A 27,657-nucleotide genomic window follows, 5' to 3' on the forward strand; every position below is an offset into this window, starting at 1 on the left:
TTCCCCAATAGGAAGTCAGATGTTTGAGGGCAGGGACTTTTCCATTTTTTGCCTTTGTAACCTCAACACCTGGCACAGTACTTGGGCATATAGTAGTTGCATAATGAATGCTTGCTGAAGAACTGGGATGGATCTAGAAATGTATTCAAATTTTTAAAATTTGCATTTTTTTCTTTGAAGTTTATTATTCATCCAGTGTGATATATTTGACAGGGAATTTGTGATCACTTGTAAATTTTTCTTGGATTAATAAGCGTATAGTGAAAATCAGGTATTTAGGAGTTTTCATGCCCCTAAGTGCTTCTTTGATAAGTGTGGTTTTCAATTTTGGGTTTTTGTTACCCTAGCAACAAGCTGTGATGTCACAAATAATAGCTTTTTGGGGAGATAGCCTGTAATTAGAGCCCATCCCTTTAAGAAACAAAGATCCAGTTCTCATGCAAATGACTTTAATTATACATCTTGTTACAAAATCCTACTAGGCTCCCGTTTTAAGCTAAATATTATTTGTCTTCTGATTCCCTTTTTTATCAGAAATATATTATGCTAACCTGAATGGAGGCAGCAAGGTAATTGGCTCAAATGCAAAGAAGGAACTAGGAGAGGGAGAATTAAATATGCTAAAGATTTGCTAAATATACTAAATATTTATACAAGGAGCTCACCATCATATCTTGGCTCAAGACTCCCATGAAGACTCCCTTTCCCAGGTATTGATTGAGGTGGGGGTTGGGGTAGATGGAGACTGGAATTGTAAGTGACTTTACTGTCCCTTTCATGTGTGGCTGAAACCAGCTTATGAGTGCATGTGTGGGGTACAGATGGCAGCAAGGAATCCTGCAAAATACTATTACATATGTCAGTCTCTTGGCTGTGCCATAACTAACATCTTTTATTTCAGACAAGGAATTTCATTAAATGTAGCCCTTTGGATGATGGGTGGGGAAGTGGGGGTGCATAGGCACAGTGATAGTGTACCCAAGTAGATAAGCTTTTTAAACTTAAGCTCAGAATTAAAGTGGAGTCTGAAGGTTTTGCGGTGAAATCTGACTTGATTCTACATTTTGTCAGGGGTCTATTGGGGGAGATGCCTAAGTGTTCTTTATGTTGCATCTTCTCTGGTTTCAGAACTCCTTACAAGCTCCATTCAGATCCGGCTGTGGAAAAAGCTGCAGACAATGTGTCCTCTAGCACCCCGCTGTGTGTGATCACCAATCGACCCCTGCCTAGCACTGCCAACGGGGTTACAGCTGCCAATGTGCTCTCAACTACTGGGACAGACTCCTCCACAGAAGCCAGGGAGAGGAGGCGGTGGGTGACAATTTTTATTTTCATCTATTAAATATTGCTTTGAGGCAGGAGAGGGACATGGCATGTCTTCTCCACCTTTAGGATGATTTATGTTGAATGAATACATATAGTCTAGGGCTTGTCTTCAGCCTCAGGGAGGTTTGGGGGTTTGGGAGGTTGAGATCTCAATACATTAGAAAGTACTGTGATCTATATATACACCCTATTATCTTTCTGGTTCTATGAAACAAATAAAAGGAAGGTGATATTTTGCCTGTTTTTAAAATGGCAGAAGCCCCAAAATGTGATCTTTTCAAGATCACATAGCAAATTAGGAACAAGTTGAAAGGATTACATTAAAATAGAAGAGTTAGAGAATAAGAACAATGAGGAAAAGTTTTGATTGTTCCACACAAAAAAGGTATGGATGGAGCAAGACATAGTAGGATACGAAGCAGCCTACTATAATAGAAAGAACAATAAGTTTTAGGTCCTAGCCTGAGTTCTATAACTTAGGAGCCATATATGCTTGGCTAAGTTATTTAGTCTCTGAGTCATATTTTCTTATCTATAAAATAGAAATAATACCTGCCCTGACTACCTCAAAAGATTGTTAGGAATGTAAAATGAAATCCTGTATGTGAAAAAACTAAACTTAAAAGTATTATACTAATAAATTTAAGCTATTTTGATGATTTGATTTCCTTTTCCACTGGAGGTAACATAGGAGAAAATTATTATAGACTGCAAGAAAGAAAGATTTAGGGTATTCACTAAGAATTTCTTGCAAGTGAGAATTGAAATTCCATAGAATAGGTCATGGAGAAAGAAGAGCTTTCTACTTTCTCAGGAGCATGTTAACTCTACTTGGAGACCCAAAGACAGATCTGCTGATCCCCAAGACCCTTACTAATTATTGACCTCATAACATAAACAAAAAGGGTGACTAACTTTTTCCAACATTTGGATTTTGACTATCTTCAGTTTCCAAAAGATGATTTTCACTGTGATAGAATAGCAGCACTGGTGTAGATTTTAATCATTTAGAAAGAAGATTATTTTAGACATTTTCATTTTATTCTGTTTCTTAAATGATATCTGAAACTATAGGGGGAATGAAATAGAGAGTTTAGCATGAGAAAGGAGACAAAAGCAGATGTAATATGGATTTAGGAAATAGGTATTTTCTCTTTACCAGTCATTTCTTTCAGAAAACATTAAATGAAGGAGGCTCATTTTCTTGGTTAACACACTTATTTTAGTAACTGTAATTTCTTCTTGTGTATTGGTTTGCCCCCTTCCCCAAAAATACGAGTAAATTAATGTTGGACATGTCACATATGTCTAAATCTTAGTCCAGATATAATTTAGACAGTCTCTAGGTGAAAACTTGATAACTAAAATGATGATATTCCCATATAAGAAAAAATTCCTAGATAGAATCTCTTCTTCCATTTAAAAACTACTATGCTGAGAGAATTAACATTAAGGTTAGCCTCATCATTGTGTTCATTCTGGAAAAGAGAGAGGAGTCAGAAAATTCATTAAACATGAAGTACCTGGTCGAATCAGTCAGTCAGCAAAAATTAGTTACACATTTATGTTGCTATGCCCAGAACTTGGGATACAAAATCTGACAGTCTTTATTTGCCAAAAACTGAAATTCTGCTGGAGATGATGGCAACATATGTATGCATAAATGTCTAAAAAATAAATTCAAGGGGATTTGGCAGGGGAGGAAGGGAAGAAGAACAAGAAGCTAACTAGGATCAAGAAGGACCTTCTCCTTGTCAATAATTATCTACTGTAAGTAAGTACTGTGTTAAACACTGAGAATACATAAAAAGGGGGGAAAAGCCACCATCCCTGACTTGAAGGTGCTCATATTCTTGGCAGGGAGAAAAATAATGTGTAAAAAAAAGGATAAAAATTCAAGAGACAAACAGTGTAAAGGGAAGGAAATCCCAGAGGAGAGGCACAAGTGGTTGAAGTGGGGTGGGGTTGGGGACCAGAAAAGGGAAAAGTGGGATTTGAGCTGAGTTTTGAAGGAATCCAGAAGGCAAAGCTATCTTGAGGATGGATTAGAAAAGGGAGATTAAAGCAGGGAGACCAGTTGGAAGGTTTTTTTTTTAGTCCAGGTGAGAGATGATAAGGGCCTGAGCTAGAATTAGGTGTCTATATAATTAGAGATGATTGGGAGTGGAAATGATTGGAGAGATATTGTCTAGAGAGAAACATGATTTGGCAATTGATTGGATATATGATATGAGTCAGAGTGATGAGTCTAGGTGGCCAAGGTTCTGAATTTGGTTGACTAGAAGGATGATGGTGTTCTTAACTAATTTTCCTCAAAAATAGGAAAATTTAGAATAAGGATCAGTTCAGTTTTGGACGTGGTGAGTTTAAGATGGGATATAGAACATTCAGTTTGAAACTTCCAATATTATTTCATGTTGTGGGACTGGCACTTAGGAAACTGAGTAGGGTTACATTGGGATGGTAATTAGTCCCTTGGAAGTTGACAAAGTTACCAAATGGGAGAATATAGAGAAAGAAAAAGAGGTGGCCCAGGAGAGAGGCTTGGTATCACACTCCAAATTAAAGAATATGATATGAATGATGATCTAGAAAGGGACAATGAGAAGGAATGGTCAGACAGGTGATAGGAGAACCAGGAAAAAATAGTGTTACAAAGTAGAGAGGAGGAAATTTCCAGGAAAAGAGAATATTGAACTGTGTCATGAATGATGAGGATGACAGAAAGACAATTACATTTGGCAGGTAAGCCATCATTGGTGACTTTGGGGAGAGCAGATTGGTTTCCCGAGGACCTTCAGTTGGATAATGAGGTTGGAAACTCAGTTTTCTAAGGGTTGAGGAATGCTTGAGTAAAGAAAATTGGAGGCAACAAGAGACTACTTTTTCTTAATATTTTGCCTGTAAAAGGGAGGAAAGGCACAATATGTTTTGGGTGTTGGTGCTAGAATCAGTGAAGACCTATACATGTTTGTAAGCCAGCAGGAAAGGAATAAGTTGATAGAGGTTAAAGATTAGAGTGGGAAGCAGGCTGTTGGAGATGGCAAGTGGAGATGAGATGTAGGGCCAGAGTAAAGAGGCAAGGAGAAAGGACCACTTTTTCAGCAAGGTTTGGAATAATGGAAGAGAGAAGAGCAAATGATGTCTGAGGTTTTGAAATGTAGAGAAGGGGAGAAGAGTAAGCTTGGAGGCAGTGGCCTCTATTTCTTCATTAAAATGTGAACTTTTCTTCAGATGAGAAGACAGTGATGGAATAGCGAAGGAGATTTGAGAGATGAGAAAGTTTGGTATAGGAGGCTGTTGATAGTACAATGGAGAATCAATTAAGGAAGAATCAAATTATTTCCTTGCATCTGTGAGGTCTCATTTGAAGTTAGATAATATAAATTTGTAGTAGACACACTTAGCAAGACTCTAAGAGCAAAGGAGGCAGGACTGTGGGAGTTAACTTCTTTTGGGTTTTGGCTATACATGAATGGAGATAGGACATGAGGGACAAAGGTTACAAAAATAGAGAGCAGTATAATATTGAACTGATGAACTATAAGAGTTGAAAATAGAAAGGGAGGAAAATTGAGACCCTGAGTTAATATAGAGAATAATAAGAGCTTTTTTGCCTTTTGGGAAATCATAATTTAGTTAGCCTAAGACTTACATACATTCAGGTATATATATATGTGTGTGTGTGTATGTATATATACATATACATACACACACACACACACACACACACATATATCAGATGTAGAGATTTTAGTACAAGAACATTCAATCTAGGCATGAATGGTTTGTAAGAGCATTTTAGAGGTGGGAGGTAAGGGGAAGCACATATGTGGAGAGTAGCTGTAGGAGTGGTTCAGCATATGCTAGCCCTTCTGGTGGGCTGTATGCTCTACACAGTGCTGCATGTCAGGGATAGTAGATGTGGAGGATTTGGGAAATGAATCATGAAGATGTCCTTCTCATTGTCCCTCTCAGTCTAAGGTAGAATGTTCTACTTTCTCTCCTTCCAAAATGCAATTCATTAAAAAGGTTGTAGAGGGGCTCAGTGGATTGGGAAATGAATCATGAAGATGTTCTCAGGGAGTTTGCAATCAAGCTAGAGAAATGTAGCACATAGGAATTATCTTTTAAAAGATGAAAGTGAAGTTTTGAGTACAGATTTTTATGGTATATAGCAGTGATGGTGAACTTATGTCACATATGCAAAAAGGGCACATAGAGCCCTCTCTGGGTATACCTGCAGTCACCCAACAGAGTTCATTATTAGAAAGCTAGAGATATTCCGGATGGAGCTGTTCCCCTCTCCCTCTCCATGTGCCTGAGGACATTCCTCACGTTCCCTGTCCCTCTGCCCAGCAGCCCAATAGAAGTGCTTCCACCCTTCCTTGTCTTAGTTTGGAGTGTGTGGGGGGGCACTGCACTCCATCTCTAAAAGGTTTGCCATCACTAGTACATAGACTGGTTATATCCTGAAAAGATGTAGAACAAGACGTGACTAGTAAATAAGTGTCTCTGAAAGGTACAAAGCATAATTTTGAATTATGTTTTATTCTTAATGAAATCTTATTGATGCTTTTTTAAAAATTTAAAAATTTTTTAAATTAAAAAAATTTTTTAATTTTTCCATGGTTACATAATTCATGTTCTTACTCTCCCCTCCATCCCCTGAGCCCCCATAGCCAATGCACATTTCCACTGGTTTTAACATGTCTCATCGATGAAGACCTATTTCCATATAATTGATAGTTGCACTGGGGTGGTTGTTTCAAGTCTATATCCTGAATCATGTCTGCATCAACTCATGTGTTCAAGCAGTTGTTTTTCTTCTTGTTTCCACTCCTGTAGTTTGTTCTCTGACTGTGGACAGCATTCTTTTCCATAAGTCCCTCAGAATTGCCTAGGATCATTGGATTGCTGCTAGTACAGAAGTCCATTACTTTCTATTTTACCACAGTGTATCAGTCTCTGTGTACAATGTTCTTCTGGCTATGCTCCTTTCACTCTGCATCAATTCCTGGAGGTCTTTCCAGTTCACATGGAATTCCTCCAGTTTATTATTCCTTTTAGCACAATAGTATTCCATCACCAGCATATACCATAATTTGTTCAGACATTCCCCAATTGAAGGGCATACCCTCCTTTTCCAGTTTATTGCCACCACAAAAAGTGCAACTATAAATATTTTCGTACAAGTCTGTTTATCTGTGATCTCTTTGGGGTACAAATCCAACAATGGCATGGCTGGATCAAAGGGCAGGCATTTTTTTATAGCCCTTTGAGCATAGTTCCAAATTGCCAGCCAGAATGGTTGGATCAGTTCACAACTCCACCAGCAATGCATTAATGTCCCAATTTTGCCACATCCCCTCCAGCATTCATTACTCTCCCCTTCTTTCATTTTAGACAATTTGCTAGGTGTGAGGTGATACCTCAGAGTTGTTTTGATTTGCATTTCTCTAATTATAAGAGATTTAGAACACTTTCTCATGCACTTATTGATAGTTTTGAGTTCTTTATCTGAAAACTGCCTATTCATGTCCTTTGCCCATTTATCGATTGGGGAATGGCTTGATTTTTTATACAATTGATTTAGCTCCTTGTATATTTGAGTAATTAGACCCATCAGAGTTTTTTGTTAGAAAGATTTTTCCCAGTTTGTTGTTTCCCTTCTGATTTTGGTTGCATTGTTTTTGTTTGTACAAAACCTTTTTAATTTAATGTAATCAAAATTATTTATTTTACATTTTGTAATTTTTTTTTGTTTTTTGTTTTTTTTAATTTTTTTAAACCCTTAACTTCTGTGTATTGACTTATAGGTGGAAGATTGGTAAGGGTAGGCAATGGGGGTCAAGTGACTTGCCCAGGGTCACATAGCTGGGAAGTGTCTGAGGCCGGATTTGAACCTAGGACCTCCCGTCTCTAGGCCTGGCTCTCAATCCACTGAGCTACCCAGCTGCCCTATTTTGTAATTTTTTTCTAACTCTTGCTTGGTTTTAAAATCTTTCCTTTCCCAGAGATCTGAAAAGTATACTATTCTGTGTTCACTTAATTTACTTACAGTTTTCTTCTTTATATTCAAGTCATTCACCCATTCTGAATTTATCTTGGCATAGGGTGTGAGATGTTGATCTAAACCTAATCTCTCCCATATTGTTTTCTAATTTTCCCAGCAGATTTTGTCAAATAGTGGATTTTTGTCCTAAAAGTTGGGGTCTTTGGGTTTATCATAGACTATCTTGTTGATATCACTTACCTCAAGTCTATTCCACTGATCTACCCAGTACCATATTGTTTTCATGATCACTGCTTTATAGTACTGTTTAATATCTGGTACTTCTAGGTCACCTTCCTTCACTTTTTTTTTCATTATTTCCCTTGATTCTTGATCTTTTGTTCTTCCAAATGAAATTCGTTATAGTTTTTTCTAATTCAGTAAAAAGTTTCTTGTTAGTTTGATAGGTATGGCACTAAAGAAGTAAATTAATATGGATAGAATGGTCATTTTTATTATGTTAGCTCATCCTACCCATGAACAATCAATGTTTTTCCAATTGTTTAGATCTAATTTTAATTGTTTAGAAAGTGTTTTGTAGTTGTGTTCATATAATTTCTGTGTTTGTTTTGGTAGATATATTCCTAAGTATTTTATGTTGGAAATGTATAGAAATGCTGATGATTTATATGCATTTATTTTGTATTCTGCCACTTTGCTAAAGTTGTTGATTATTTCTACTAGCTTTTTAGTTGATTCTCTAGGATTTTTTAAGTAGACTATCATATCATCTGCAAAGAATGATACCTTGGTCTCCTCATTGCCTATTTTAATACCTTCAATTTCTTTTTTTTTCTCTGATTGCTACTGCTAGTGTTTCTAGTACAATATTAAATAATAGAGGTGATAATGGTCATCCTTGTTTCACTCCTCATCTTATTGGGAAGGCTTCTAATTTATCCCCATTGCATATGATGCTTGTTGATGGCTTTAGATTCATACTGTTTATTATTCTTAGGAAAAGTCCTTCTATTCCTAAACTTTCTAGTGTTTTCATTAGGAATGGGTGTTGTATTTTGTCCAAGGCTTTTTCAGCATCTATTGAGATAATCATGTGATTTTTAATTGTTAGCTTGTTGATATGGTCAATTATGTGGATGGTTTTCCTAATGTTGAACCATCCTTGCATTACTGGTATAAATCCCACCTGATCATGATGGATAACCCTCATGATCACTTGCTGGATTTTTGCTTTTTTTTTTTTTTTTAGAATTTTTGCTAATATTCTAGTTAATATTTTTGTATCTATGTTCATTAGGAAGATTGGTCTATAGTTTTCTTTCTCTGTTTTTGGTCTGCCTGGCTTTGGAATCAGTACCATATTAGTGTCATAAAAGGAATTTGGTAGAACTTCTTTGCTTATTATGTCAAATAATTTGTATAGTATTGGGATTAGTTGTTCTTTGAATTCACTTGTGAATCCATCAGGCCCTGGTGATTTTTTCTTAGGGAGTTCTCTGATGGCTTGTTCAATTTCTTTTTTTGATATTGGATTATTTAGGTATTCTATTTCTTCTGCTGTTAATCTAGGCAATTTATATTTTTGAAAATATTCACCTATATCACCTAGATTGCTATATTTATTGCAATATAATTGAGTAAAATAGTTTTTAATGATTGCCTTAATTTCCTCTTCATTAGAGGTGAGGTCTCCCTTTTCATCTTTGATACTGTTAATTTGGTTTTCTTCTTTCCTTTTTTTTTTTATTATATTGGCCATTACCTTTTGTCTATTTTATCTGATTTTCAAAGTAGCAGCTTCTAGTATTATTTATTAATTCAATAGTTCTTTTACTTTCGATTTTATTAATTTCTGCTTTGATTTTTAGTATTTCTAATTTAGTTTTCATCTGGGGATTTTTAATTTGTTCAGTTTCTAGTTTTTTAAGTTACATGCCCATTTTATTGACCTCTGCCCTCCCTAATTTGTTAATATATGCACTCAGTGATATAAATTTTCCCCTTAGGACTTCTTTGGCTGCATCCCATAGGTTTTGGTAAGAAGTCTCATTTCTGTCATTCTCTTCAATGAAATTATTAATTGTTCCTATGATTTGTTCTTTCACTAACTTATTTTGGAGAATCATATTATTTAATTTCCAATTAGTTTTTGGCTTGCCTCTCCATGCATCCTTGCTAATAACTATTTTTATTGCATTATGATCTGATAAGGTTGCATTTGTTATTTCTGCTTTTTTGCATTTGTTTGCCATGTTTCTATGCCCTAGTACATGGCCGATTTTTGTGAATGTTCCATGTGCTACTGAAAAGAAGGTGTATTCCTTTTTGTCCCTATTTGTTTTTCCCATATATCTATTAACTCTAATTTTCCTAAGATCTCATTTACCTCTCTTATCTGTTTCTTATTTATTTTTTGTTTTGATTCATCTAGATCTGATAGGGCAAGGTTCAGGTCTCCTACTAGTATAGTTTTATAATCTAGTTCCTCCTTGAGCTCTGCCAGTTTCTCCTTTAGAAATTTAGATGCCATACCATTTGGTGCATACATGTTGAGTACTGCTATTTCTTCATTGTTTATACTGCCTTTTATCAGGATGTAATTACCTTCCATATCTCTTTTAACCAGACCTATTTTTACTTTGGCTTTGTCAGAAATCACGATTGCAACTCCTGCCTTATTTTTCTCAGTCGAAGCCAAATAGATTTTGCTCCAGCCTTTTAATTTTGCTCTGTGTATGCCACCTGTCTCAAGTATGCCTTCAGGTCCTTCAGTGTAGATGCATCCAGATCCTGTGTTATCCTAACTTTGATTTCCTGGTATCTAAATGACTTCTTCTTAGCAACTTATAATATTTTTTCCTTGGTCTGGTAGTTTTTGAATTTGGCTATAATATTCCTAGAAGTTGTCAGTTGTGGATTAAATGTAGGAGGTGATCTTTGGATTCTTTCAATTTCCACTTTTCCCTCTTGTTCGAGAATGTCAGGACAGTTTTCTTATATAATTTCCTGTAGGATGATGTCAAGCGTTTTTCTTTTGTTGTGATGTTCTTTCTGGTAGACCAAGATTTCTTAAATTGTCTCTTCAAGATCTGTTTTCCAGATCTGTCATTGTGTCAATGAGGTATTTCATATTTTCCTCAAATTATTCATTTTTTTTCATTTTGTTTTATATATTCTTGCTGCCTTGTGAAGTCATTTGCTTTTAGTTGTTGAATTCTAATTTTTAAAGACTGAATTTCATCCCTGGCTTTTTGATCATCCTCCTTCTGGTCTGATTTTCTTTGTAGATCATCTTTCACCTTCTTTGCTTCGTTTTTCAGTTGGTCAATTTGGGCTTTTAAGACATTATTTTCTTGTTTTAGATCATGCATTTCCTTTTCCTAATTGTCTTCAGCCTCTATTGATTGTTTTCTGAGTTCTTGAGTTATTTGAATTTTGAATTCTTGAGTTAATTGAATTTTAAGTTCTTCCAAAGCCTGTGTCCATTTCACTGAAGTTTCTATGTTTTTTCTTGGTGTTCCTTTATCTTCTTATCCATTTGAACTTTGTTCAATTTCTGGATAGAAGCTGTGGAATGTGGTTTCTTTTTTCTTTTTCTGTTGTTTACTCATATTTTTTTCCTTCTTTCTCCCCTGTAGTTGACTGGGAGAGTAATCTTGGCCCTCTGATCATTTTTTTTTTTATCTGTGGGTTCCAGCTATTCAGTCCTGGGAGGTCTTCTTCTCTGTTTTGTTGATTAATTAGGTTAGTGGGGGGTGGGGCACTGAGGCCAGATTTTCTCCAGCTCGTAGTAAAAGCTAAAGAAGTGAATTTGGCTATTTTTATTGTGGTCTGTGGGGGAAGGGTGTTGGAGCTTCCCTGCCCTTTGGAGACTTCTAGTTTGCTTTATTGATAGGATTAAGTCTGTTTGGGTTGATCTTCACAGCTCCAAGTGCCCTGAGGTCAGATTTTCCCAGCTGGTAGTAAAAGGTAGAGAAGTGAATTAGGCTACTTTTATTGTAGTCTTTGTGGGGAGGGATGTTGTAACTTCCCTTCTGTCTGAAGACTTCTTGTCTGCTCTGTTGATAGGATTAAGCCAGGTGGGGTTGATTTGTACTGCTTGAAGTGCCCTGAGGTCAAAACTTCAAGAGAAAAGGGGAGGGGAAGAGCAAGATGGAGAGTATGTTCACCCTCTCTGGGTTTCTCCCCCAGGAGCCTCCCTGCTGTCTGTGATCAGAGCCTTGAGTTTGGCACAGCCATGCCAGCAAGGGACTCCCTTGGACTAGCACCTCAGCCTACTCAGAGATTCCAGGATCCACTGGAGACCCAGCACATTAGATGGAGGAGGGGATCTGGGATCTTCCTCCTTTCTTTCACCTCCCACCTGACAGTTCCAAGAATCCAGGCTTCTTTTTTCTCCCCACCCACCTACACCATACCTTTTAAGTTGGGTTCAGCTAGAGGATCTCCCAGCTCTGTTCTGTTGTCAGATTTGGTTTTCTGTTCCCTTGGAGCCCTTTGTCCTTTATTGGTGGTGAAGGGCTTTATGGAGGTCTGGAGCCTTGCTACTTCTATGCCACCTTCTCCCAGAATTCTTCTATTGATGCTTTTTAAAATATGTTGTTTCCCAATAACTCTCTTCATCCCAAAAGAGACCTCCTTTATTATAAGGTTAAACAGTTAAAACACCTCAATGCATTGATTATATCTGATAATTCTGTATTCTACCACTTTTTTTTAAACCCTTACCTTCCGTCTTAGAATCAATACTATGTATTGGTTCTAAGGCAGAAGAGTGATAAGGGCTAGGCAGTTGGGGTTAAGTGACTTGCCCAGTGTCATACAGCTAGGAAGTATCTGAGGCCAAATTTTGTAAAAAATAAAATTAGTATATAAATGATAACTTTAAAAATATTATGGTTTTTTAAAGATTTATTAGTAGCCACTAGAAAATAAAGCCACATGCCATGGTAGCTTAGTTTAAAAAGCAAGTTGTTTACTGCTACTACCATGGTGGATAGAAAGGAAAGAAGAAGTGAAACGCCAGCCCCTCAGTTTTATCCCCCTCTCTATGTCATTGCATAAAGATAGGAAGCCAGTGGGCTTATGGGAAATGTAGTTCAAGGACTCCAAAATTTCCAATAACACAATTTGGACCCAGGACCTCCCACCTCTGGGCCAGACTCTCAATCCACTGAGCCACCAAGCTGTCCCCTCTACCACCTTTTTAGTGAATTGCTTTTTGGAAGGAGAGAAAGTAGAACATTCTACTTAGACTGAGAGCGACAGGTATCATCTTGTTATCTGAAAAAGCCAGAAAGTCTTCATAAAAGTGTTAGGGCTTTTTTTGGTTGTGGAAAATCAGCTACTGGAGAGGTTAGGGGTGAGGAGATGTTCCAGTTGCAATCAGGCGAGTACAAGAAGATTTTGAATAGGACTTAGAGTATGAAAGTGAGAAAACTGAAGGGGCTTTCATTTGATGTCATTGAGTAAACATTTTCATAAACCTCAGCCTCCTCTTTTCAAACCTTTTCACAAAAATCTTTCTTTAGTGTCTAATTTCATATGGTTCTGGGTTGAATGCTTTTTATTTTATAGGCACTCATATTCTAAAGCAGACAAGACACAGATACAGAACACACAAAAGACATTTTGTATATATGTATAAGATAGGTATTCTCTGGAATAGAATAGAAACATTAAATCGTGATTTGAATAATGATGTTATTAATCTACCCACTAAGTCTAGCACTAAGGATATGAGTGACATTATTCCTAAGAACATCATGCTAAATGGATCAAATGTGGCTTACATGTATAGGATACTGCAAGTATAGTATCTCTTGAGAAGGCCTACTCTCTTGGTAATGAAAAACCCATATACTTAAAATATTTTTATTTTGGTTTTTCATAAGATAAAGTCAATTCATTTTCTTTTTTTCACTTAAACATGAATCTGCACTCCCTCCCTCCCCCTCAAATCAAATATTTTGCAAGCAACCTATTCTTCTCTTTAAGAAGATGTGCTGCTGCTTAATTCTTTCCTTGAAAACTGCAACATTCTCTGTAATCAGCCTTTTGTTGTACTATAAAAGGACTCATCTCAGCTTCTCCTGGAACCAGTGCATAGAGTCTATTTTCAAAACATCTAATTTGAAGCTCATGATGATTGGGAAAGTAGGGTTTTAAAACTGGCTTTGAAGAGACTGTAACTCTGGGAAGGGCAAGATATATATGGTCAATGGAAGGTATTCCTGAAATAATTAGCTCCAATTTTAATTAATGTAATTTGATTTTTTTGAAGGGAGAATATATTATACTTGCTAAATATCAGAAACGTGGGCTTTATTAGAGCAATCCATCATTTTTACTAGGAGTGAGATAAAATGTTGGATTAGAGAAGCAATCTGAATCTGTTTTTGTATGACTATAGATAGCCATTAGCTTATGCTTTTAGTATTGGTGATAATTTTATTTGTTTTGCTGACTACTGGGACTAAAATATCTTTTGTGCAAAGTTTTAAACTTTAGCATTCCTGAACATATCAGACTAAATCAAATGAACTGGCTGGTTTTAAGTCTCATGGGAATCCAGGTGATTTACTCTATTCAGTAGATAATATAACCCAGAGTTCAAACTTTTGAAACAGGTCTATTATTTTATTACTTGATGTTTTAAAACCCTTACCTTCTCTGTCTTATTGGTTCGAAGAAAGAAGAGCGGGAAGAGCAATTACAGTTAAGTGACTTGCCCAGGGTCACATAGCTAGGAAGTGTCTGAGGCCAGATTTGAGCCCAGAACCTCCTCCTATCTCTAGGCCTCGCTCTCTATCTACTGCTCCACTAGCTGTAACATTTAACAGAGATACCACTCTCAGTTAGGAAGCATTTAAAATACTCTTATATTTTATTTATTCATTCTGTTTGTTTGAGCTAGAGAGTGGCAGGTGCTGTTCTCTCTATGTTAGATATAAGAAAAATGAGCCCTAAACGAGGGGAGCATTTTTTTTTAAGGTTTCATAGTGAGTTAGTGACAGACAAAGGATTAACTAACACCTTGGTTTTCCACAGATTCTACACTGAATTGTTTAACTGTTTCTTCCTTTAGATACAATTACTATTAAATTCAGAAGGTAAGTTCTGGTTGTTGGACTACCTGTTATTTTCAGTATCTATTCTTCAATGAGAGTCTGATTTAACCTTTAACTGAACCCTCTGTTCTAATGGCTGTCATACAGATGTCATAGTTCTTGTGGAGATTACAAAAAACAGTAGAGTCATTTGATTGTAGAGGGATTGATTTGGCTAGCTGACAGCAGGTTGGAAATGGCAAGTGGTGACCAGTTGGAAGATAAGCCTATATGGATATCAAGCCTGAACAGCAGCTGTTATGATGGTGTAGTGGGCTGGTTCACTTTCCAAAGCCTGAAGTTTTCCTTAGCAACAAACTATAAACAGGCCCCCAGCTAATATTAGTCTGTAATAGCATTTGAGTCTCTTGTTCTGTTTTTCCACTCTCTGTCCCTCCCCTTCTGCTCTTTGTATACACATCCTCACCTACCTCTCTTTTCCTCTCTTCCTTATCTTCATTTCCACTTCTTTCTTCTTCCCACTTCTATCTCCTTCTCTTCTCTTCCTCCTTCCTTTCTCCCCACTTTCTTTTCCTTCCTACTTCTCTGCTCCTTTTTGTGAGTATTCTCTGTTTTGTCTCCTAAGAAAGCAAGGACGTTTAGTTTTTTTTAGCGTTTCTTGCACCTAGCAGAGTGTCTTGTATGTGGCAAACTCTTCTTGAATTGAATTGAAGTTCAGCTCTATGTTGAAATTATGCTGGATACTGGTAGTGATAGGCTCATGAGAAATGAATGGATGAAACAGTTCTTTTCCCCTGACCTTTGCTGGCTCCCTGACAGCTGCCACATGCTGTTGTGTTAGCATTGCCAAGTCAGTATCTAATCAGTGACTGAAATGGACACCGTATCAATATAGCTTCAATCAATGCAAATGTCTTCTAATGGAGCTGAGTGGAAAACACTGAAATTCTAATTCCATCATGCCATATGCTTTACCCAAGCTATACAATTACTCCTTCTAATGTGAAGATGATGAGACCATTGTTTTGGTTGCTAGAAAAATTTGAGTCGCATAATTTTAAAATATCTTTGGTTTTTATGTCACCTTCAATTCTAAATATAATTCTTCCCTCCCCAACCCAGAATACTTTCCATTGTAACAAAGGTTGCTAGAAATTAAATTACATTGTTAAGTCATGAACATTGGAAAGAATCCTTATGTATCAAAGTCATTGGATCCTAGAAGGAACCATTTAATACATTTTACAAATGAGGTAACTCACATTAAGAGAAGTCATTTTGCAGGAAGTAAACTGAATTGGAGTTCACAGTCAGTATGTTTCTCTCTGACTCTAGTTCCCTTGCCACTACATTGTGCTCTCATTCAAGCCATAATAGTTAAATTGAACCGACCACTATGCCAAATGATAAGGGAGATACAAAGTTAAAATAAGATACCTTCATAGTCTATATGGGGATTGAAACAAACAGGTAACTATAATACCAGATAATGTTTAAGTGCATTACAGAGGAGCAGAACAAAATGCTTTGTGAGGACCTTGTAAAGTTGGTCAATCACTTGGTGGTTCAGGAAAAGTTTTTTTGAACGAGTGGCATTTGGAATTGTTTTTAAAGGATGAATGGGAATTCAACAGACAAGAAAAAGGGAAGGGAGGATTTTCTAGATATAGGGACAGAGCTTTGTGAGCAAAGATGTGGAAACAGGAAAATATTGTGTGTATTTAACCAATAGTATACAATACCATTTGTCTGTTGGTTGAAACATGTGGAGGAGATGAGAATGAAAATATGGATAGAATTCCAGGTTCCAGATTGTGCATGGTCTTGAATGGTGAGTAAATGGCTTTTTGACCCAATTGAGCAATGGGACCACTGAAGATTTTTCAGCAGAGCAGTAGATATCCATGTTTATGTTGTAAGGATGACTAATCTGTTAATGGTATAGCTTTTACAAAGGATGAACTGGAGAGGGGGAAAAAGTAGAAGGAAGGTGTATTTTAAAGCACACTCAATTTCTATATACACACAAACACATGTATACACACACACACACACACACACACACACACACACACATCCCCCAAGGAGAATGTAATTTCTTTCAAGGCAAAGACTATTTTGGTTTTGTCTTTGTGTCCCCCAGTGCTTAGCATAGCACCTGATATGTATTGGGCAGTTAATAAATGCGTATTGGTTTATTAATAAGATGTGGTAATTATTTGAATCTCAGATGCAGATGAGAGAGAAAAGTTAAGCAGGTAATTAACACCAAGGTTTTGGATGTGGGGGAACCAAACTTCCATTAGAAGAAATGTAAAGTCAAAGAAAGCAAATTTAAGGGAGGGAAAATAAATTTGGCCATGCAAGCCTGGTTCATATGAGGAACATGAAAAGAAACTCCACAAACTTAGTCTCTCCAGATTTATTCTAAAACAAGGATTTTCATTCTTTACATAAAAGTCTAATGGTAATGCCGCACCATCTATTTCTCTCTGATGTTTATAGAGCCTACAGTCTGAGGTCCCAGAAACCTTTCCATGTCACAGGAAAGCAGCGGTGTGTGGTTTTGTGTATTTGCTATATATATTTTAGGGAAAAAAATTTTATTTCCACTCACCCATGTTCACCCCCTGCCTTTAGATAGAATATGTCTGTATGGTATAGAAGGGGTGAAAGAAATGGAGGCTGAACATATACTTTATGTTAAGCTTGAAGAAGTTAGACTATTTGAGTGGAGATTTTGGTGAAGGGAGCAGAAAATTAGTTGATTTGTTAGAGCGAGACAACTAGTTAAAGGCAGCTACTGATTCTTTCAAAATGTCTAAGGAGAATTATTTTGGCAACTGTATGAGGTTTGTAAACAGAAAGAAAATGGGAGTGAGAGGCAGGTGGTATATTAAGAACACTGGTATGAAATAAGAGAGCCTAGTTTCTTTCTTCTTTTTAAAAATTAAAACCCTGACCTTCTGTCTTAAAATTAATACTGTGTATTGGTTCTAAGGTAAAAGAGTGGTAAGAGCCAGGAAGTTGGGATTAAGTGACTTGTCCAGGGTCACACAGCTAGGAAGTATCTGAAACAACATTTGAACCTAGAACCTTTTATCTCCAGATCTGGTTCTCTATCCACTGAGCCACCTAGCTGCTCCCAGAGAACTTAGTTTCAGATCCTGTCTCTGCTGTTCATATGACTTTGAACAAGTCCACAAACCTCTTTTGGGCTATATATCTTTTAAATTGAGAGGGGGGATTGGAAGTTGGTCTTAGATGACATCTAAGATCTCTTACAGCTCTAAATACTATGATCACTATGTATAGCAGTAACCATATTTCTCATCATTCCAGCTTTAGAAGTTCCCATATTCTTTGAGTAATACAGAATCAAGTTCCCAGTCCTATGCTCTGGAAGAAAAACCCTCTTACCTCTTTTAGTATAAATGGTAACAGAATCTTCTGCAAGCTAAGTGACAACAAATATCAGCAGACTTAGTAAATATATTCTTCAAGTAAAATTGAAATCAGTAATGTGTCAGTGCATCTAGGGTTTTTTTTTTAATCTCATATTTGCATCTTCTTTGAAAAATGTAGGGATAGTAATTTTGGTTGTTTCTGAATATTATGCTACACATATGCTAGCTCTTCTTTATTTTCTAATAGTTTATTTTTACTTTCCAAGTAACAAGTATTTTTAAAATTAATGTCTCACTCATTACTCTCCTTTCCCTAATTGAACAAATTAAAAAAAATCTGACAAATCTCTTAATGCATATTTATGTTATACAGCAAAACATTAGCCATGTTCAGAAATGTCACTTTTCTGTCAGGAAGTGGATATTATGCTTCATCTTCATTCTTTTAGACTTGTGGCTTATCATTGCACTGATCAGAGTTCTAGTCTTTTAAAATTTGTTTTCTCTATAATGTTGTTGTCATTGTGTAAATTGTTTGCTCAGTTCTGCTCACTTTGATATCAGTTCCTAAAGGTCTTCCCAGTTTCTCCTCTTGAAATTGTCCATTTCATCATTTCTTCGGGCTTAATAATATTCCGTTATCTTCATCTACTTCATTTGTTTAGTCATTTCTGCACAGGAAGACTTCCTTTTTATTTCAATTTCTGTTTGCTGCAAAAAGCTGCTATAAATATTTTTGTAAATATAGATACTTAAAAATAATTTGTACCTATAAATTTTATAAATATTTTATATTTTTAGACCCCCCCTTTTTTTTAGTTTGACTTCTTTAGGGTTTAAATCTAGTAGTGGTATGCCTGGCTAAAAATGTAAACATTTTGGTACTTTTCTGGGAATTGTTCCAAATTGCTTTCCAAAAGGGCTGGACCAAGTCAGAGCTCCACCAACAATGCGCTAGTGTGTCTGTTTTTCTATAACCTACCTAACATATATCATTTTTTTCTTTGATCATCTTTGCCTATAGAATAGGTGTGGAATGGAACATCTAAGTTGTTTTAATTTGTACTTCTTTAATTATTAACAATTTAGAGTTTTATTTCATATGATTGTTGCTTGAAAACAGTCTCTTCAATCAAAACTATTAATATGCACATGAAAGTGTTCTAAATCTCTCATAATTAGAGAAATGCAAATCAAAATAACTCTGAGGCACCTAGCAGATTGGCCAATACGGCAAGCAAAGGAAAATGATACATGTTGGAGGGGATGTAGTATAGATATTAAATGCATTGTTATCTTTGTTTTACAGATGAATAAACTGAGGCTCAGTAAGGTCAAATTTCTTGCCTATGGTCAGATAGCTAGGAAGTGCTAAAGGTGGTATTTGAAGAAGATGGCCTTTCTGACTCCAAGGCCAAATTCTTATTTTTCAATCTATTTGTGTTACCTAGGTTTTTCCTTCCTGTAACTTAGAATGTTCTGGTTTTAGGGACACTGGATCAGTCTCCTTTAAAGGGAAATTTTTGTAAGGGTGAAATAGTAAATGACAGTCATAGGCAGCTACCTTCTGATACCTTCCATCTCAGTGATAAGATGTTTCCAAGAATCTAAACACTTTGTAATCTACTTGGCGCTATAATTAGCAAGTTCAATATGGGAGCAGCTGACCTTGATGGGGAGGTTTGGTTTGAGCTTGACTTTTCCTTCCTGTTTACCCTGCATAGTCTCTAAGACAGGCTTCATACTTTAAAACAATCACAGCACTACCTCTTAGCCTGGATTGAAGAATTTTAACAAAGGGACCTGGAGTACCTAAAACTTGAACTGTCAGGGGTTAAATCTGCATGAACCAAGACTTTGAAATTTTTAAAAGGGTAATATTTTTAAAAATTTTAATTGAAATTTTAGAAGAAACAGTATCTTCTATATTTCTTTGAAAAGAAAAACATAACAAAATGGCCCCAAGGTATTTCTCCAAGAAAGTAAGAATGCTTGAGACTTCAAGAAAGAGGAACCTTGCAGTTTTCTTTTGAAATTCTCTTGTTTGGGGCTCACGTGTTTAGAAGAGATAGGGAAATATTTCTTCAGGGTGAGGGAACCTCTGGTAGCTCCATCCTTAGGTTCCTGAGCACTTCAGAGTAAAGTGAGCAATTTACCAACACCTACTACTCAAAGCTCCTATCAGCCATGCTTTTACAGCTAATCTACTTTTAGATAAAGTCGATCCTTTTTTCAGAGCTGTGACTATTAGTGTAATGTGGGAGGGCCTAAAATGTTTTTTTATTTCTGCCTTCCTCTTCTTGCCACTGATATTCCTATGTTGAATTGAGAAGGTTACCAGTGACTTTATCAGAAAGAGGGGTCCAGTATTTTATTAGGGAAAGGGAAAAGCCAGGTGTGGGATACTCTGGCTATTGACAGCTGTGCTTCCTGGAAATCCACGATCCAAAAAGTATATTGTGCAGATAGAAGTGTACTGGGGTATGCTGAGGTGGAGATTGGAACCAACCCTCAGTCCTCTTCCAGTGCTGATTTTGTAGAAAGTAAAGAAACTAGGGTTTTCCTGGAGGGGATTGGCTTATTGTATACTAGGCAGGTGCCCAACAAATTGCTGCCATGGCACATCAGCACCTTTTGTGTTCAGAAGCTCCTTAGGGTAAGCCAATTGCTCAGGTATGCTGAGAGCCGGACAAGGGGAATCAGTAACATCAGGTAAAGCTCCTTTAATGTAAGACCATTAATCCTTCTGTTTTATATTTTATCCCTTCCTTTTGTGATGGTTTGTGGCTTGTTTGCCCAAGTTCTATAAGGGGAAGAAATCAGGATAAAAAGTACTCAAGATGAAAAGTTTTAAGTCTTTCTTGATACCAGCTTTTCCTGGTATCTCTTTGGGGAAAAACTATGGGTGTGTGTTTGTGTGACAGGGGTTTGGTGGAGAAGTAGAATGCTTTTGGCTTAGCATTTGAGTAAGAAATTGCACACTATTATAAAGATACCTTCAGAGCTCTTTGAGTCAGAGGCTATTTATTAGCCATTTATGTAACCTGTAGGGTTTGGTTGTACCTTTCTGGAAAGAAATGCTATTTTGAATACAAGATGAAAAGTTTTAAAGTGATACCATCTGATAAAAGCCAAATGTACTGGATGAAAGTCAGATATGAAGTTCTAGAAGAATCCTAGTGATGACCAGCAAGGTACACAGTCTGTGTCACAGGATTTCTAGATCTAGAGGCAGAAGAAACTTCCAAGGCTACTTAGCCTGACCCCCTCATTTTACAGATGAAATTAATTTACTTGTCCAAGGTTGCACAGATAGTGCACATCAGAGACAGGATCTGAACCCATTTCCTCTGATTTCCAGTGACATCCCATCGTTCTTGTTATCTCAGTGAGTTAGAGACTTCTTGAAAAGTTCTTTACTTTTCATATTTTATGTTGAACCTCTCATGCCCATAAGGTGGCAGTAGAGGCACACCAGAGCCACTCAGGCCCCTGGGTTCTGGACACTGTTTTCTTGAGAGTTTCATCATGTGACCTTTTCTAGGAGCCCCTTCTCTTCACAGCACATGGAGCAGGGCCTGACTGCTGAGAGAGACCCAGTTGGATGATCTTTCTTCACATCCTTGAGTGTGAAATTATTCCAGCTACTGAATAAGAGAATCCCTGGGGGAAACACCTGGTTCTGACATCTGATAGAAGTCTTCTGTGAGTTGGATTGGGGCAGAACCAGGGGTTTATAAGATAAAAATGATAAATAAGAGATATGTGTGTAGGGGTGACGGTAATAGGAAGTTGAGGAGAAGTAAAGATGACTTGGCTGAACTATTTTTGCAGCCTATGCACTGGAAGTTTGCTTGCAAAGGTAGACATAGTGAGTAAAGGCTATTGGTGTTTTCTGCGGAGGAGATGGAGCATCCTTGGGTGATAAGCATCTTTGAGCTCCAGAGGTTAAATTTCTGAAAATGGAATAGATTTCAAATTTCTATGTTTTAATTTTTTTAATAGAAGTTTTTGAGAACTAAGTTATGCCACTCAGACCAAAGCTTCATAGACCTATGTAATAAGTAAAGGGAGCTAGGGGAACAGTGGGATGTATCCTCTCTGAAGCAGACTAGCTTTATTCAGAGAGGTTTCATGGAAATGGAAATGGTGGTTAAGATCTCAATTTTACCGACCCATTTGTTTCAAATACTCATTGCCTCCTTCAATAGGATGTAAGTTCCCTAAGCACAGCGACTGTTTCATTTTTGCCTTTGTGTCTATAGTACACCCGAAAATGCTTGTGGATTGACTCTCTTTGTTATAAACACTAAATTTTCTTCATCTTTCTCTGTCTCCAAGATATCTCAGGGAAGCACTGACTTAGCTTCAGTCTAACATTATTCATTGTAAAGACCAGAGAGATTAACTGCTTAGAAAATCTCAGAGAATATACATTAGGAAAGAAAGATGAAAATAGATGAAGAGATCAGGACAGCTAAGCACTAAGCTAGTGGTATTCATGACTTGTTCTCTTAGGGCAGTGGTTCCCAAACTTTTTTGGCCTACTGCCTCCTTTCCAGAAAAAATATTACCTAGCTCCCCTGGAAATTAAATTAAAAAAAATTTTAATAGCAATTAATATGGAAAGATAAATGCACCTGTGCCCATCACCACCTTCCTTAATTGCTGCAACACCCACTAGGGGGCAGTGGTGCCCGCTTTGGGAATCACCGTCTTAGAGCCTCATTCTCTTCATCAGTATAATAGGGAAACTACAGTATGATATGCTAAGACAGGGAACATGCATACAAACTTAAAATGAGTCACAATTCTTTGTTGTGTGAATAAAATCCAGGGACACTTTGATGAAAAACTTTCTGAGAACAAGCCCCTCTAATAATGAATCTGAGAGTGTTTTTTTTTTAAATATGATATCCTGAAATCAGAACTATGTGCCTACTGGATTAAAAAATAATATCCCAATGAGTTAAAAAATAACACCCCAGCACGCACTATTTGACCTAATCAGTAGAAGTAAATAGGGTTATCTAAAGTAAATCTGTGGAGTCTAAAGATAGATTTTTGTAATTAGGCTCCTTTTGTCTTTCTCCATTTTCCTCTTTTGTGACTTCTTACTTTGGGTAATCAGAGCTCCCCTTTACCACTTCTACTACCCTTTTCCCTCCATAAAATAAATGCGCGCGTGCGCGCGCACACACACACACACACACACACACACAATCTAAAGACTATTTTACTTAAATGTGAATGAATTTTGTTTGCTGTAGAATGGAAGACTTATTTCTAATCTAGGGATTTCTGAGGCAGGAGTTTGCCTGAAATATTAGAGGTACTACTTTTAAGGTTAACCTCAAGGTGAGGCTTTATATATGGTTACTGATATATGTGAAGACTCAGTCTGACCTTTGGCTTCTACCATCAGTAAGAGTTGATTGGAATGGAAAAGACTGCCCTTCTACTGGAAAAATCTGGAATCCACTGTGTTATAACATAAGACTACCACAGGCCCCCTTCCCAATTTAATTCTTCAACTTTCCCTGTTAACCTAGCCACCCCTTCTTGTTTCAAAGTCCATGTTTTCCAGGGCATTTGACTTATTTTAATTAGTATTTAACTGTATTTTATACCATGAAGATAGCTCTGAGTAGTGAAGTGGGTAAAGTACTGGATTTGGAGTCAGGGAAACCCAAGTTAAAATTCTCTGTCAGGCGTTTACCATCCGTGTGGTAACTTCTTTCAGTCTCAGTTTCCTTAGTTGTAAAGTTGAATAATAATAACACCTACATACGAGGATTGTTGTGAGGATTAGTTGAGATAACATGTATAGATGACTTTGTAAATCTTAAAGTGCCACATAATTACTATGACTTCTGGACTTCACCCTCCCTCCTTTGCTTTTTTCTATTCCCCTTCCCCCCAATTACTAGACATCCTGGAATATATCATTGGACGTACTCTTTTGTCAACTTTTTAAAGTTTTTGGAACTTTTCACTTTATAGGATCCTTGGAATAAAATCTTTTTAGAATAATTTTTTTAAAGCCTGCTTCTCATGATACTAAATAAGACTGATCTTATATTTTAAGATCATTTTTATTGTGAATTTAACAATATTAGAAATTAATGTCATTAAAATTATATATCTACTATCAATAAATTTCATAACTGAGGACAGTGCTGGTTATGATGACTTATCTTGTAAGATACTTTGTAGCCATTTAAATATTCTTTTTACATAAGCTAGTATTTTGGAAGATTGTTTAATAAACTTTGAGTGCCTTCTTTTATGTGTATGAATACCTTGACAAATCTGTTGGAAACATGGCCTGCTTGTGTCATTTATACATTATTGGTCCTATTTGGTGATGGTGTCTAGAATAAGAAGTCACCTTTTCAGTCACTATCAATTTTGATTGATAATTTTTGACTGGGAGTAGTTTGCCATAGTGACTAGACTGTGGAACTTGAAGTAAGATGGATACAATAGTTGCTAATGGTTCAGTATTAATATGACAGGAGGTCTGTAATGGAATATACTTATGAATATATACTTAAAATTATGTTCTTTTAATTAAAAAAAAAACCAAAAAACTCTTTACCGTCTTATCTTAGAATCAATACTATGTATTTGTTCCAAGATAGAAGAGTGGTAAGGGCTAAGCAATGAGAGTTAAGTGACTTGTCCATATCACACAGCTCCAGATCCTCTCTTCTCCAGATCTGGCTCTCTGTCTGCTCAGCCATCCAGCTGCCAACTGCTGTAACATTTTTATCAGTGGTTTGGATAAGGGCACAGATTAACATGCTTATAAAATTTGTGTAACTGGAAGGAATAGCTCAAACATTTGGTGATTGTTAGGATCTAAGAGGATCTTGGCAATTCAGATCAAAGAGCTGGATTTATGATGATGAAATTTGGTAAGGAATAAATGTAGTCTTTTATTTGGATACAAAAATTAACCTCACAAATATAAGGTAGGGTATACATATTTGGATAGTAGTTGTTCTGAAAAAGATGTTGGAGGTTTTAGTGGACTACAGTTCAATATGAAACAGCAGTGTATGTGGCAGCCAAAACTCCTGTGATTGTGGACAGAACTTTCAGGGAGAGGGATGGGACTGGTTCCATTGGACTCTTTCCTCATTTGATATCATCTGGAGGGTTGGGTTCAGTTCTAGAGGCCACTATCCTTTGATAAGATGGAGAATTTGCAGAGAAAGGTAGCCAGGATTGTGTAGGTTCTTGAGTCTGTGAAATAGGAGGATCCTTTGAAGGAACTGGGCATATTTAAACTAGAGAGGAGAGGATTTGGGCAGGTGTTTCTGTCTTTAAATATTTGAAAGGTTAATATGTAGAGCAGGGATTAATCTTGTTCTCTGGCTCTGGAGAGCAGAACCAGAAGCAATGGATAAAAGTTAAAAGAGAGAATATTTTAGGCTTGAAGTTAGGAAAAACTTCCTAGCATTTAGAATGGTCCAAAAGTGAAATAGGCTTTCTTAAAAGCTGATTTTTCCCTTTCTTGGAGGGCTCCAAGGAGAGGCTTTATGGCCATGTTTGGGGTATGTTTTAATATAAATATATTTTTTGGATTGGTTGGACTAGATGGTTATTTTATTTTTATTTATTTATATTACTAGATGGTCCTTTCCAACTCTCAAATTCTGTTTCTCGGAGTTGGATGGATTTTTTGTGTTCAAATCCTACTTGGAACACTTAATTGATATGACCCTGTCAATCAAAAACACTTATTTAGTGCTGGGCATTGTTCTAAGGTGAAGTTACAAAGACACAACATAAACAATTCTTGGCCTTGAGGTGCTTATGTTTCACTGAGGGGAGACAAGATGGTTGTATCTAGGAATGTACAAAGTTGATCCTAGGTGATTGTGGAGAGAATGGCACTGCTATTTGGGAGATCAGGAGCACCATCCTTTAGAAGGTGGTTCTTGAATCAAACCCTGAAGAAAACTAATGATTTTCAAAAATGGAGGCGAGAAAGAAGTGCATTACAAGCACAGAGGATGTTGGCCTTTGCAAAGGCATAGGAGTAGGAAATAATGTCCAAGTCCAGTCTGGTGGGACTTCAATGTGAATAATATGCAATAAAAACAAAAATAGCTGGGGCTAAGTTGTGAAAGATTTTAAAATAACCTGGAGGGGTTTATATTTAATTCTAGGGTTAATGGGGAGCCACAGGATTTTCTTGAGTAGGGGAGAAACATGAACAGACATGTGCTTTAGAATTATCCCATTGGTGGTTGTGGGAAGGATAAATTGGAGTAGGGAAAGACTTATGTTAGGGAGACCAATTTGGAGACTATAGCAGGATTCTAGGAATAGGTGACAAGAGCTTGAATTAGGCCAGTAGTTCCCAAACTTTTTTGGCCTACCGCCCCCTTTCCAGAAAAAATATTACTTAGCCCCCTGGAAATTAATTTTTAAAGATTTTTAATAGCAATTAATAGGAAAGATAAATGCACCTGTGGCCATCACCGCTCCCCCTGGATCGCTGCAGTACCCACTTTGGGAATCACTGAATTAGGCGGATGGATAGGTGGGAAGATAGAAGAGAATGGAGAAAAATATGTTATTGGGATAGCAATGCAGCATGGCAACTGAAAGTGAAGAGTTAAAAGTGATTCTAAAGTTATCAAGCTGGGTATTGCCCTTGAAAGAAAATAAGGAAATTTAGTAGAGGGATGGATTTGGAGCAAGATAATGAGTTCTGTTTTGGACATGTTGAATTTGGAATACCTATGAGACATCCAGTTCAAAATGCTCAATAAGCAGTTGTTGATGTAAGATTGGAACCAAGGAGAGAGACTAGAGCTGGATATATAGATGTAGAAGCTATTTGTGTAGAGATGATAATTAAATCTATGGGAGCAGATGAGGTCACCAAAAGAGTGTATAGAGAGAAGGAGGCTTAGGGGTAGCCTTGGGGCACAACTTGCTACAACCAGGAGAGGTAGAACTATTATTCAGTGACTTACTAAGGACCATCGAGTTATTAAGTGTCTGAGGCCAGATTCAAACTCAAGTCTTCTGATTCTAACTGTAGCACTCTTCCTGCTATACCACTTATTGTTGTTTTTCAGTCAGGCATAACTCTTCATGATTCCATTTGGGGTTTTCTTGGCAAAGAAACTATAATTGTTTGCCATTTCCTTCTCCAGTTCATTTTACAGATGAGGAAACTGAGGAAAACAAAGTTAAGTGACTTGCTGTAAGTCACACAGCTAATATCTGAGGCTAGATTTGAACTCAGAAAGATGAAATTTTCTGACTCCAGGCCTAGACAGAGCTCTATCCACTGCCACCTATTTGCCATACTTTATCACTTAGTGTTCTCATAATTAAATTCTCTGGGTGGCTTTATTTTCTCCTGATAAAGAAATGGGTGAATTCCTACCACCTCTGCTATACACTTTATCTAGTATAAATAGCACACATTTGGATTCCCTTAATTGATATAGTCTACAGCCACATAAGTAAGCAAAGGTTGTCTTCCCTTTTGCCAAGTGGGACTTGCAAACTTGTCATTAGTATTGACCTAAACATGCCATGACCTTGATAACAAAATCACTCTCTTAAATGAAAATCACTTGTGGCTAGAATGTTTGGGTAGGATGATTGCATAGTGTTGCTCAAGGATCCCCTAGTAAAGAAGTACTTGGAGGCTCAGGAGCTAGCAGAGAATGGAGAGAGAGAGACAGAGACAAAGACAGAGACAAAGACAGAGACAGAGAGACAGAGACAGAGACAGAGAGACAGAGACAGAGAGAGACAGAGACAGAGAGACAGAGAGAGAGAGAGAGAGAGAGAGAGAGAGAGA

At 36.9% G+C, this 27,657-nt stretch overlaps 1 protein-coding gene across 5 annotated transcripts in view; it reads left to right on the forward strand.

The window, feature by feature from the left end:
• The window catches only part of PPP1R12B (protein phosphatase 1 regulatory subunit 12B), a 303,467-nt gene that overhangs the window by 137,143 nt on the left and 138,667 nt on the right, over positions 1 to 27,657 (forward strand). For all 5 annotated transcript variants that reach the window (XM_044676051.1, XM_044676053.1, XM_044676049.1 and 2 more), the window contains one exon: positions 1,129 to 1,311. In XM_044676051.1, the coding sequence (XP_044531986.1) occupies positions 1,129 to 1,311 (183 nt within the window). The remainder of the gene's footprint in view (positions 1 to 1,128; positions 1,312 to 27,657) is intronic.

The sequence above is a fragment of the Gracilinanus agilis genome, chromosome 4, assembly GCF_016433145.1.
Source record: "Gracilinanus agilis isolate LMUSP501 chromosome 4, AgileGrace, whole genome shotgun sequence".
NCBI lineage: Eukaryota > Metazoa > Chordata > Mammalia > Didelphimorphia > Didelphidae > Gracilinanus > Gracilinanus agilis.